The sequence below is a fragment of the Caretta caretta genome, chromosome 6, assembly GCF_965140235.1.
Source record: "Caretta caretta isolate rCarCar2 chromosome 6, rCarCar1.hap1, whole genome shotgun sequence".
Classification (NCBI taxonomy): domain Eukaryota; kingdom Metazoa; phylum Chordata; order Testudines; family Cheloniidae; genus Caretta; species Caretta caretta.
In genome coordinates, this window is record NC_134211.1 from 50,350,917 (window position 1) to 50,363,833 (window position 12,917).

Below are 12,917 nucleotides of genomic sequence, written 5' to 3' on the forward strand. Positions count from 1 at the left end.
TCAGGGTCAAAGGGTTTCCAATCGGAATGAAATGAGTAGAGTGTTTAGCAAAATGAGGTTCCAAACGTAACGGGGGCTTCTGGGTGCTACTATAATGTAAATAATAATGATCTGAAACAATAAATTAGCCCAGATTTGCTCACATCTGGGCCAAGGTTCACACCAAAGAGCTGTGACTTTACCCAACATTTCCGTGAGGCTAAGCTGAGTTTCAGGTTTGTAGCACAACCCAAAACCAGGCAAGTTTTATGTGATTTCTGATTTCTTAGTGAAAGTTTCCTATAGCCCCAGAAATGAATCCAAAATTAATAACTAGTTCCAAAATCTCCAGGTTTGTTGTTCTTAATCTCCCTAATAGTTCTGTAGGATATAATAGCCCAATTTATTAATGAATCTTAGAGTTGATGGAATGTGTATTATTCACAGATTTAGCTAGCTCATTTGTGGAGGAAACAACTATAATTCGGCAGCTTGTGCGACAACTCCCCAAATGCTTTATCAAGTTTTGAATCAGGAGCCCTCAGATCCAAAGCTCCATGAGCTGATTGCAATCGTAGGCTGTTGCCCTCTATGTGGGCCAGTCACTAAAGGGAGATGTAACACACACTTTGTGTTACGCCTACATCCTAAGAGCTCAAGGGGTAGAGTGGCAAGCAATGCCATTTCCCCTGATCACGCTGAAAGAGGCATTTTTCATCTGAGTGGAGTGAATGGCTATGGCCACATCTCTTGTTTTCAGCTGGCCTCAGGAATCAGCGCTGCAGAGCACCTGGGGAGGCTTTATGCCTGTTTCTGCACTCTGTAGGAGTAATGCCTCTGACTGCCACTTCTAAGGCAGCCCCCCAGCTTCTCCCCTCCCAGCACAATTCAGGTGCCTTGAGCCATACTGGGAAAACGTCTTTGCTTCTTCTCCCAGTCTGCATCATATACAAGCGCTCATTCTTGCCATCAAAGGCCCACACATCATGGCTACCATTAAAGCTGGTTACAAAAACTTACATGGAATCATTTTCTGTCAGAGAATGCAGTCTGTCAAAGTTGAAACAATGCAAAATCATGTCTATTTTTGTCATTATTTCATTTATGAGAAAAACTGATCAAAATGTTCCGACAGTGTCGAAATCTCTTGTTTTGATGTTTTCAGTAAAAATTTTTTGAATTTTTGTTTTCAAACAACTTTTGGTTTTGAATGTTTACAACTTTGAATCACATATAATATAAAAATTAAAAAAGGGAGAATTGAAATAAAATACTGAGATTGAACTGAAATACATTTTTTTCGGAATTTTCTGTTGGGGGGAATTGGAACCAAGACAGGTATCAAAATCTCAAAATCCTTCACCAAATGGAATTGCAGTTCTCCACACAGCTCTAGCTGCCATTTTGCTCTGATCTCATCTCCTTTCAAGTCCTTCTGCTCTAGCCAAGCTGAATAGCAAACCACCATCTTTGTTTGCTTCTCCCACTCTGATCGTTGTGCCTCTTTCTGGGTAGGCCCCTGAAATCAGCTTTTTCCTGACTAGTCTGCCATTCCTCCAGTCACCCCTTCCTGCTTCAGGTCTAACTGAAGAAACCACAATGCCTTCTTGTTAAAAACCACATCCTCCCTTTCTCCACCCCCTCCTATCTCCAGGATTTGGTCCTAAATTTATACATGAGATGAAACATGTACTACCTGGTGCAATGTCTGCTACCATAATTTAGTCCCGCTGCCTTGGTAGTAAGTGTCTGCAGGATTGAGCCCATAGATTCTAAACTCTTCAGGTCAGGGACATTGTCAGTGTCACGTACCTTTATGGTGCAGTTACTCTTGTATAAATAATAAAAATCCTTTTACATACATACAGTCTAAGTCTGATTTACTGTTCCATTTGCTTATTTGTTTCCAACTTCCATATGGGAAGAAATATTCCATGTGGTTTACAACAGTGGTGATTATGCAGTACCCTTTGATTACTATCATTTATTTTGATGTGTGTGTTTATAGAATAACATCGGCTGTCTAGCTCATGGCAAAAGACAGGAGTTAAAGGAGAGTGATTGCCAATATATCCAGAAGAGGTGAATATACAAATGTTTAGGGCTTGCATTCTGGAGCTCATAGGGGAGAGATTATTATGTGGTACCTTTTAGTTTTGTAGGCACCAGAGAGAAACAACATTGCAATGTGTGCAGGAGATTGGATCTGTTTTCTCCCTATGCATGTTGGAACTCCCACTAATGTTAATATGAATCATGCCCTGCACTTCACTGGGAAGAATAAACTGAGTTTTTGCATGATCTGGGATTGTCATTTTAGTCTGGGGCTGCAGTCAAGTTTCCTCTTGAAGGAAGGGTGGGGTCGGAGCTGAGTTAATTATTTTTTGCTTTGAAGTATATCGAGTCTTTCCCCACCTTCCAGAGCTGTTATTTTTTTCCACGCTGTCAAAAAAGCAGTTCATTGTGTATGTTTGCTTTCTTCTTCCCCTCGCTCCTTTTGTTGTTGTCTGTGGGCATTCTTCGGATCATACAATCTTTTCCGCGCTTTACCATCCATACCGCGAAGGCTCTAACTTGCCAGGCCGAAGAGGAAGGGAGAGGTGTTCTCTTTAGAGCCGCTCTAGTTTTACGCCTTTCGCCATCTCATGCAGCCTCTACAGCACAATTTGAGGCACTTTCCTCCCTTAGGAGCTGAATGTGCTACTTGTTCAGTGGTCCCAGGCCAGAGGAATGATCGAGGCTTTTAGAAACGGATACCTAAAGTTAGGGTCTTACATCCATATTTAGGGACCTAAATAAGTGTCCTCATTTTCAAAAGTCCTACAGTACCTCTGAAGCCAGTGGGAAGTCAACAGTAGGGGAGACTGAGTGCCCACAGGAGAGATTTATGTTTGTTTGAATTTTTTTATTTTTGTTGTTTGTTGTGCCATTAGGCTTTCAGACATTTAGATCAAATTCAGAGGTGAGTCTAAGGGTTTGCCTACATGAGAAAGTTAGCGTGCAGCACGCTAAATTGTGACTTTTAAGTGCACTAGCTACTCCACACTAAGTCCCCGTGTGGACACTCTCGCTGTGCATTAAAGGGATGTCTATACTTGGAGCTAGGGTTGTGATTCCCAGATCATGTAGACACACTCACTCTAGCTCCAGCTGAGACAGTGCGCTAAAAATAGTAGCGTAGTCACAGTGGCATGGGCAATGATAAGTGGTGGTGCTGGCTAGCCTCCCTGAATAGAAACCCGCCTGGACCACCTGGATACGTATTCAGGGCAGCTAGCCTATGCCAACGCTACCCCTGCAAGAGACACTGTAACCACACTACTATTTTTAGCATGTTAACTTGATGAGAGCTAGTGCGATATGTATACATGCTCTGGGAATCATACCCCAGCTCCAAGTGTAGACATAGCCTAGGAGTGCTTTTGAGCTTAACACATCGCCAAAGTTCATTAACTAAACTGCACAACGGTACTCTTAGTGAGCAGTGAGAGGGTCCACATGGGGAGCTAGTAAGGAGTCGCTAGGCTTACACTGGCTATTGCAGCCTTTTTCCTGTCTAGACAAGCCCTAAATGACCCTCCCTTCAGACTAGGTTGATATAACTTAAGTGCTGAGAATCTGGAAGAAGACTTACATTGCACCAGAACTCACTCCTGACTTTGGCCCATTTGAGTTGTCACATAACAGTGGCACCTAGATTTTTCAATAATACATAATTGTTGTTGATAAAATTACTTAGTTCTAGCGAAATATAGTGCTTTTCATGGGCAAAGCGGTTTATGATATTATTAAATTTTTAACATCCAGCATTCTTTACAATATTAGTTACATTGTTGTGTTGTATGCTGACATTGATATAGTGGTTCACAGTAGAAAACCACAGAGATGTTGACCATATCTCTGAAACCAATGTCCATAATGTGCTTCCAAATGAAAGTGAGTTAGGTGTATTCCAACCATTCCTAGCTGGCTGTATGGTTCCTTAGAGCTTGCCTGCCAGGGTATATTTAGCAGCTCAGCACTTTTATAGTTAGAAATACTGTTGCACACTGCTTACTTGCTGTCTACATCAGCTGTGGCATATGATATCAAACTAGTCTAACTAGTCTGCCCTGACCTAATAGATGCCAAAAGGAACCTATTCCTTGTGCTGATGCTAAAATAGTTTCAGATGTTAGTTCTGCTTTGATGTATGTTTTCATGAAAAATGTTAAACCCTGAAACAAACAGAATGAGGTCATTTAATACAGGGACTGTATATTTCAGAAATGGTTAAATTATAACCATTTTCACCTTTTCTTGTTTATTCCCTTTATGAATGAGGTACTTAGATGGACCTGGATGGTTGGACACTGTTTCCTTAGATATAGGACTATGGCTGCAAAGACTCAAACAGTGTACTTTCTATATACTTTATACCAATGTCAGTGGAGCACCACTTATTTATGTGAATCTGGCACACATTGTATAAAAACTAGGGAAATCTGCAAGACTGCAGTTTTGAATGTGGTACATATTTATTAACAGGTTAGTTGCTAACTACAGCAGTTTGGAAAATTTCATTGACAAATGTTTACAGTGAAGCCAAAACTTTTCCAGACAGATGTGTTTCTAAAATATCTTGGCAATCTTGTCCCATTAGATCTTCTGCACCAAATTGTTGTTGTTGTTGATGATGGGGTTTTTTTGCATGTTCCCAAAAGTGCTAGGCACTTCACAGAAACACTATGCTACTGTTCTTGGACATTAATGTGATGTTTGAGCAAAAAGGATCTGAGTGTAGTTTGGAAAACCAGATTTATTGTGCAAGCCTTCTCCCCTAATGAACTGGCGGATGTTGATGGTTCTCTGTAACTTCATTGTACTTGGAAATGAAATCTTGCTAGTGTTTCAGTGAAACAGCATGTATTATCATTGTAATAATTTCTGGTTTTTTTTCAATCAACAGAATTTAATATAAGTTGCAGATATGCAGGGGTTTTCCATGTTGAGAAAAATCGTCGCTACAATCTCACACGAAGTGAGGCAGTTGAACTCTGCAGAGCTCTCAATAGTACCCTGCCAACAATGGACCAGATGAAGAAAGCTCATGAATTAGGATTTGAAACTTGCAGGTAAGGAAACTCTAAAGAAGATAATATATAGTGAATATGTATAGCTATCTGTCTGTCCATCTGTGACGATGTGGTGTGCCAACTGCAATTACTTTTAAGTGGCTATTAATTAGATGGTCTATGAGTAGAAAAGGATAACTGAATTGTAGTTGTAAATGAAGTATCATAATCAAGCAGGTGTATTTCTAGTGGGATCCTGCAGGGACTGGCTCTTGGCCCTACACTAATTAAATTTTTTCAATGTCCTGGAAGAAAACATAAAATCATTATTGATAAAATTTGCAGATGACACAAGGATTTGGGAAGTAGTAAATAATGAAGTGGGCAAGTCATTGATTCAGAGTGATATGGATTACTTCGTAAGCTGGGTGCAAGCAAACAATACGTGTTTCAATACAGCCAAATGTAAAGTCCTACATCTAGAAATAAAGAAAGCAGGCCATACTTATAGGATGGGGAACTCTGTTTTGGGAAGCAGTGGATCATAGTGGATAATCAGTTGAACATGATCTCCAAGTGTGGCACTGTGGTGAAAAGGGCTAATGTGATCCTTGAACATATAAAGGGGTGAGATATTGAGTAATAGATTATATTACCTCTGTATTTGACACTGGTGTGACTGCAACTAGAATACACTGTCCAGTTCTGATGTGGACAATTCAAGAAGGATGTTGAAGAATTGGAGAGTGTTCAGTGAAAAATTGCATGAATGATTAAAGGATTGGAAAACATGCCTTATAGTGATAGACACTAGGAACTCGATCTATTTAGCTTATTGTGAGAAGGATAAGGGGTGAATTGATTAGTCTATAAGTACCTACATGGGGAACAAATATTTGATAATACAGGACTCTTCAGTCTAGCAGACAAAGATATAACAATAGGAAATGGCTGGATGTTGAATCTAGACAAATTCAGATGGGAAATAAGATACAAGGTTTTAACACTGAAGGTAATTAACCATTGGGACAATGGATCAACAGTTGTGGTGGATTCTCCGTCACTGGAAATTTAAAAATCAAGTTTGGATGCTTTTCTAAAAGATATGCTCTAGTTCAAACAGGAATTAATTCAGGGAAGTCCTATGTATGGTCTGTGTTATGCAGGAGGACTGACTAGCTGAACACAGTTGTTCTTCCTGGCCATATAATCTATGACTCTATGAATTATCCAGGTTATCCCAAACATGCAGCTGTAGAAAGGAGACAAGATTCAAGTGCAGCAGGCGCAGAGGGGATTCATTGTCAAGCAGTATAGACTCATAGCAATAAAAATCTTATTTAAGTCAAATGGATCAACTAACTTCAGTGGGATTTCAGCTTTAGTAGGAAGTGAGTAGGGATTTCAGGATTCATCCTGAAGTTTATTGGGGTAGAAAGCTCGGTGGGCATCTCTTCAACTCTTTAAATTTTGCCAGCTTGTACTTTTTATCAGTCCTCTAAAGAGAGTCCTAATATTTACCACCAGAAAAATTAAACCAAATGACACTGTTTAAAGTTATTATATGCGAAGGTGGAATTGTCTGTTGTAAATTTGACTCAAGGCTGTTTTGTTTTTCAAAAACCAGTCAGAGAACACTTCAATCTCTTTGGTCACTCGATTACAGACCTAAAAGTGGCAATTCTTCAACAAAAATCTTCAAAAACAGACTCCAGTGAGAGACTGCTGAATTGGAACTAATTTGCAAACTGGATATAATTAACTTAGGCTTCAATAAAGACTGGGAGTGGATGTGTCATTACACAAAGTAAAACTATTTCTCCCTGTTTATTCCCCCCCCCCCCCGGTTCTTGTCAACTACTGGAAATGGCCCACATTGATTATCACTACAAAAGTCACCCTGCCCCCCCTCTCCTGCTGGTAATAGCTCACCTTTTCTGATCACTCTTGTCACAGTCTGTATGGTAACACCCATTGTTTCATGTTCTCTGTGTATATAAATCTCCTCACTGTATTTTCCACTGTATGCATCCGATGAAGTGAGCTGTAGCTCACGAAAGCTTATGCTCAAATAAATTTGTTAGTCTCTAAGGTGCCACAAGTCCTCCTTTTCTTTTTGCGGATACAGACTAACTCGGCTGCTACTCTGAAACTTGTTTTTCTCAGTCTTTTAACTGTTTTAATTTCCTTCCCTTTGCATTAGTCTGCAAATTCATGAGAAATCGGTAAAATTGCTTTCATGTTAGTGTACTATCGGCAAAATCATATCTATGGAAAGTGATTAGTTTAATTAGTATCAAAGTAATTAAATTAGTTCATGTTTGTGCAGTGCTTTGAAAATGTTTAGTGTGATGCTGTATAAATGTCACGCACTGCTAATATTAATTGCAAATGCGTGGGCAGATAATCTTTAAAGATCTCCTGCAGCCCTAGTTGCCCTTACACCAGGACTGTGCCCTGTGCTCATTCACTGGTATAAATCAGAATAATATGTGTGCCTCTGCAGTGGGAGAATGATGCTCGCCATATTCCCAGGGAATATCAGGCAAAAATTCCCGATGGTGAGCGTTACATAACAGTCTCCCAAGTGAAGTGGAGGGATGATTTAAAATGCTGCCAAATGGAAGACTAGACTGGGACAGTCCTGCAGTGGTGGGGAAAGTATTGAAAGACCAAATAGGCATTTTCTATCTCTAACTTTTGAGTCTCATGCACTGGACAGAGTCTCTTATAGGTAAGATGAGAAGAAAATGGAAAAGAACTTAAAGGGTAAAAGAAATAGAGGGAACTATTTTTCACATTGGAGGAGAGCTGTGGTTTTGCTTTCACTGCACTTTCTCCCCTTATCCATGAACCTAGAAGAGGACAGATATGGAATTTGAGATATTTTTTAATAATTTGTGGGTGCTGTGTATTTGTATTCCTCTGGCACAGTACCATAAATCCAACTGTATGGGCTTGAGTGGGAGACAAAAAGAACTAGTACGTTATATATAATAGTCAAAGCACACCAGGAGTAGAGAGTGAATATGAATGAGTCAGCAGGCCATAAAACAAGAAAGATTTTTATTATAACGCCGCCAATATGATAGTCTTAGCAATAGGATACCGGATCTAGGACTAATAAAAAATATGGCTGTGCCAGTGAAGTAATCTATTGTTCCACCCATATTAGAGATTTAGAATTGCAAATATCATTGCCATGATTTGATCCAGGTGGATGGACGTGAATCATGGATGTGGACTGTAACAGGGCTTGGGGAACCACAACTGAGACAGAGTCCAAGCAGCTAACATACCACACCTGCCCCTCCCTGACAAGTAGCAGCTCTTAAAACAATCCCCAAACCCTAGGGCTTTTTAACATTTAATCACCACTCTCATCTAAATAGATTTCAGGGAAACCAGTACCTTCACAGGAATTAGTCATTTGATATGAGATTGCAAAATCGTAATAACTTGTTACATAATTTTGTTAATCACAAGCTCACTTGAAATTTCAGCCTGATTTATGTGCCCCATACTCAAATAGCAGCATTATTTGCAACACATATTATCCAGGGGGATATTAAGTATTTTAGCTAACATTCTGTAGGCGAAATATTGCTACATTTGAACACTTTATTAAAGTTTTGCACTTCGCAGAGACTGGCATGTTATCAATCATCGCTGCACATCTTTGCTCACGATCTCCATCCATTCTTCAGATTTGTGGCATGCAATTCCAGTGCAAAATGGTACTGTGCAATTTATTAGGCTAGAAGTAGTGAAAATGTAGCTCAATGAAAGAAAATCAGAGCCTTGATCCTCTGTGTTCTATAATACACAACCCAACTGAACGAGAAGTGTTTACCCTTTTTATCCTTCATTTTCATTGCATCCCCATGCAGAGCAGTTGTCTTATCGAATAATTCACACTGCATTGCAATGGTTATTAGTTCAGAGATTACATGCAGAATGATTTTGGAGCTGGTTGCTGGTGATGTTAATGTGGATGTAAAAAAGGAGTAATCTCCATGACCAGATTTGGGATTATTCTTATTTCATGATATGAAATGCTCTGTCTCCTATTTGGCCTATTTGGCGGTATTGAAAGTCCTGAGGAAAGTATCTGTTGTATGCTGTGATACATAACATGGTGTTTGTCCGCCACCGCACATGGGGGTCAGATCTGGTGGTGGACATGCCAAGGGTCAAAGCCAGAGTCAGGAAACAAGCAGGGGAGCAGGGCCAGAGCAAGGAGGAACAAGGCTGGCACAGGAGCGATTGCAGCTTTGGGCACAAGCTGTTGAGCAGCCAGCGATCTTCTGATGTAGCTGGGTTTAAGAACATGCCCGCTGGTTCCCCTCAGCTAGTCAGGCAGGTTGATCAATCAGCCAGGTCTGCTTTAGTTGTGGTCATTAGTCAGCCTGGAGACCGAGCTAGCAGGCTCAGCTGCATGCCTTCCTTCCTGACAGTGTTGTTCACTCTGTATTCTTCACAGGTATGGTTACATAGAAGACAAAATTGTAATCCCACGAATCAAGCCATATTCTCTTTGTGCAGCAAATAACACTGGAATTTACATACTCACTTCAAATATAACAGACCGGTATGATACATATTGTTATAATGCATCAGGTAGGTATTTGCTGTACTGTGTAAGTGAGAATTAAGATATTTAACAATAACATATGCTCTCTCTCCTTTAGATTACTCGAACCAGAGCTTCCATATTAAATTGTATGTGTATTGTGGTCTTGTTTTCGCATTTGAAGATAGAACACATTTTGCCAGTCACTGGAGCTGCACCTGCTGATGCTATCAGTGACTTTGGCCCATTGTATTTTGAACTAAAAAAATGTCTGAGTTCATATTTAACTTATGATTCTAACCTCAAGAATTGTCATTTTAGTAGGGAAGTACCACAAGTATGGATCCAAAGAACACAGAATTGTTGAATGTGATGATTTCTACTCCTCACATTCTTTTACTCACATGTTTTTAGAGCTAATAATAGTGAAGTTTACAAGCGCTGAAAGATCAGGGACCCTGAAGACTCTTAGCTTGCTTTCTCTGCTTGCATGAGGCCCCTGGCAAGCACAAATTCAGGTGTTGCTTAGCTACATTAATATTGTAGGTTCAAAGGCAGGCCACTTCTTTTGTGGAATTCTTCCATTATATGGAGTTACAGTTCTTAATAATAATTTTAAATGTTTCTGATTTTGTTTATTTTTCTATGCCACATGAGGACCCCTGCAAAATTAAAATTTTCAGAGTCAAATTGTCAGGGAGCCGTGGATAATTTTGCTCAGTGTTTGTGCTGCAATAACTGGGCACACGAAATGTGTTAAGAGTAAGAGACTGGCTTGATTGAGTTGCCTAGATTTTGTTAAATTAATTGGTCATATTCAGAGCTGGTATAGATAGAGGCAACCCCACAAAAATCCTTAGGCCAAATTCAACGGTGATTTAAATAGAGGTGACATTTTGAAATTACAATTTGCTTTGACATAGAATATCTGAAGCTTTATTCCACTCTCTGGAACTCAAAGGGCTTAATCTTGGGTTGGGGTAGAGAGAGGCAAAGGGCTCTGAGCTACCAGCTCTGATACTGGAGCTGTCGGAGGGAGTCAAACTGGACCATAGAGGAATTCTAATTTATATTGATTGGAATGATCCCTAAAGGACTGTTCCGCCAGCCCAGGATTAGCTTTGTATTCCGTAATAGATTTCCAGTGTTGCCTAAGTGCTCTACCCTGGAATGCCCTCAGTGCAGAGGAATCATACAGTCCATCCCTTTGGCAAAATGGGGACTTGTCCTGGGTTGAGGATCTGACTCAAATTGAGAACACTGAGAGTAACTTTGTGAAATTTGATTAAAATACACCAATTTTGTCCCTTTAAAAATGTTTATAAAATTCTTAGTTTTCTCAAAGCCACTTTCAGACGAGACCCCAAGAAACTTTTCTAAGAAGTTGTTGATAACACTATGAATCTAATAAATAGGGCAGAAAAGAGTGAATTTTTCTCACCACCTTTTGTCAAATTAACTAATTATTTTCTTCTCCTTTCAGAAACTAGGGATATGGCATGTGAACCAATCATAAAACTAAATGATTCTTGGCATGATAATCAAAGCCGAATAGGTAATGTATTGCATAAGTGAATGATTTAGCATTGGTTCCATTTTCAGCTACCAGGTTTCTTTTCTGTATGTGAGTAATGCAAATGTTCAATATCATGCTACACATAAGAAAAGCAAGTCCAGAGATGGTAATATACTGAAAGTGAAGCAATCAGACCTCCATCTGCCACCTAGAATTAGGCTATATGTGACAGCATTTATCTTGAGGTGGTTCTAGCGTAGTAAATTTTCCATATTGACACTAGATTGTTTTTGATAAATAGAGGACTGATGTTGCTTCTTTGATGAGAGAGCTTTGTTGAAGCCTTCTATGTCCTACAGTTATTATGTACCTTCCACATCATGCCGAAGCCTGCTAGCCAGGCAAGGAACTAGGGATGGAACCGGGCTCTCAGGATGAAATCCTGGCCTCATTGGAGTCAATGGGAGTTTTATCCTTGACTTCAATGGTACCAGGATTTCACCCTGAAAGTTAATCCAGACTTTGGCCCACTTACCAGACTGGGCCCATTATGCTGATGCATACACAAATTAGAACTACAATAGATAGATCAGTGAAGGATAAAACAGACAGACAGAAAACAAATTGCTTGATATCAGGTCTGACTACAACTGTGGCCATAGCCCTTTAGCCTCACCCCACAACTCCAACATTCATGATGCCTCAGCTATTTCAATTGATCTCTTTCTCCTTCCAACAGTCATAGATAATGCAGATGGCTCACGTTACGCTGATGGTGTGAAACAGCCTGACCCAACTCCAGTTACAGATGGTAATCATGTGGGTAGTGGTTCAACATATAACGGAGATACAACAAACCCCACCATCATCAGAATTCACACGGCTGGTGCCCCATATTATGAAGATACAACCCCAGATGCACTGTCAACAGATTATTCTTCTGTGTCGGGCAGAAAGGAATATCATTCCACAAGTACCAGTAAGAATAATGGATTATATACTATTGTAGCTTAACTTGTCCTCTTAAAATAACTGTATGAAAACATTGCACTGTGATTCAATTCTTAGAATGCTAAGGGGCATCACTGGTGGACACAGTGTGTCTTAGGGCATCAAAATCTGCAATGGCTTTGTAACCACTATAGCCATGGAAAAGAGAGAGCACAATCTCTGCCCCATATTCCTGGTGCTCTTGAGAAAGAATTGGACGGAAAAAAGTTGTGTGTCTTTGTGATCATAGAAACTTTTCACTTTCCAGAGACATTTCATAATAACATGAGAGTGTAAAGCAATCACAAACCAAAAAAGTTCTGCTTTTCTTCCTCCAGGAATAATTTCACAGTATGTGTGATGATAGATCTTTCTAAGAGCCTGGTGTTGTGCCTACTGCAATCAATGGGAATATTATGGTTGATTTCACTGGCAGAAGGATCAGGCTCAATGAAATCTAGCAAAACATTATTTGTATAACAAAGAAATATCACAGGTGCAAAGGATGAACATAATTAAGTATTTTACCAGAAGAATCTGGAAAAGTAAGTGCAGAAAGATAGGATTTCAATACCTAGAGATCAAGCTGGAATAGTCTTACCTACCTAATAGTCTCCGGTATGATCATATTTGTGGAGTCCATATTAAATAATACATGCATAAGAAGAGATTTACAGTACAAATGCAGTTGAATCCCTTCTTTGCAAACCGTATGTTGTAAACTGTATTTGATAAGCATATCACAATATGCAAAAACAGTAAAAATGTTGGTGCTGTCAGCCTTCCGTTTATGGCTTTTCTTTTT

At 39.7% G+C, this 12,917-nt stretch overlaps 1 protein-coding gene across 10 annotated transcripts in view; it reads left to right on the plus strand.

Moving 5' to 3' along the window:
* The window catches only part of CD44 (CD44 molecule (IN blood group)), a 101,159-nt gene that overhangs the window by 30,046 nt on the left and 58,196 nt on the right, over positions 1–12,917 (plus strand). For all 10 annotated transcript variants that reach the window (XM_075129515.1, XM_075129507.1, XM_075129512.1 and 7 more), the window contains 4 exons: positions 4,928–5,093; positions 9,517–9,653; positions 11,090–11,161; positions 11,862–12,101. In XM_075129515.1, the coding sequence (XP_074985616.1) occupies positions 4,928–5,093; positions 9,517–9,653; positions 11,090–11,161; positions 11,862–12,101 (615 nt within the window). The remainder of the gene's footprint in view (positions 1–4,927; positions 5,094–9,516; positions 9,654–11,089; positions 11,162–11,861; positions 12,102–12,917) is intronic.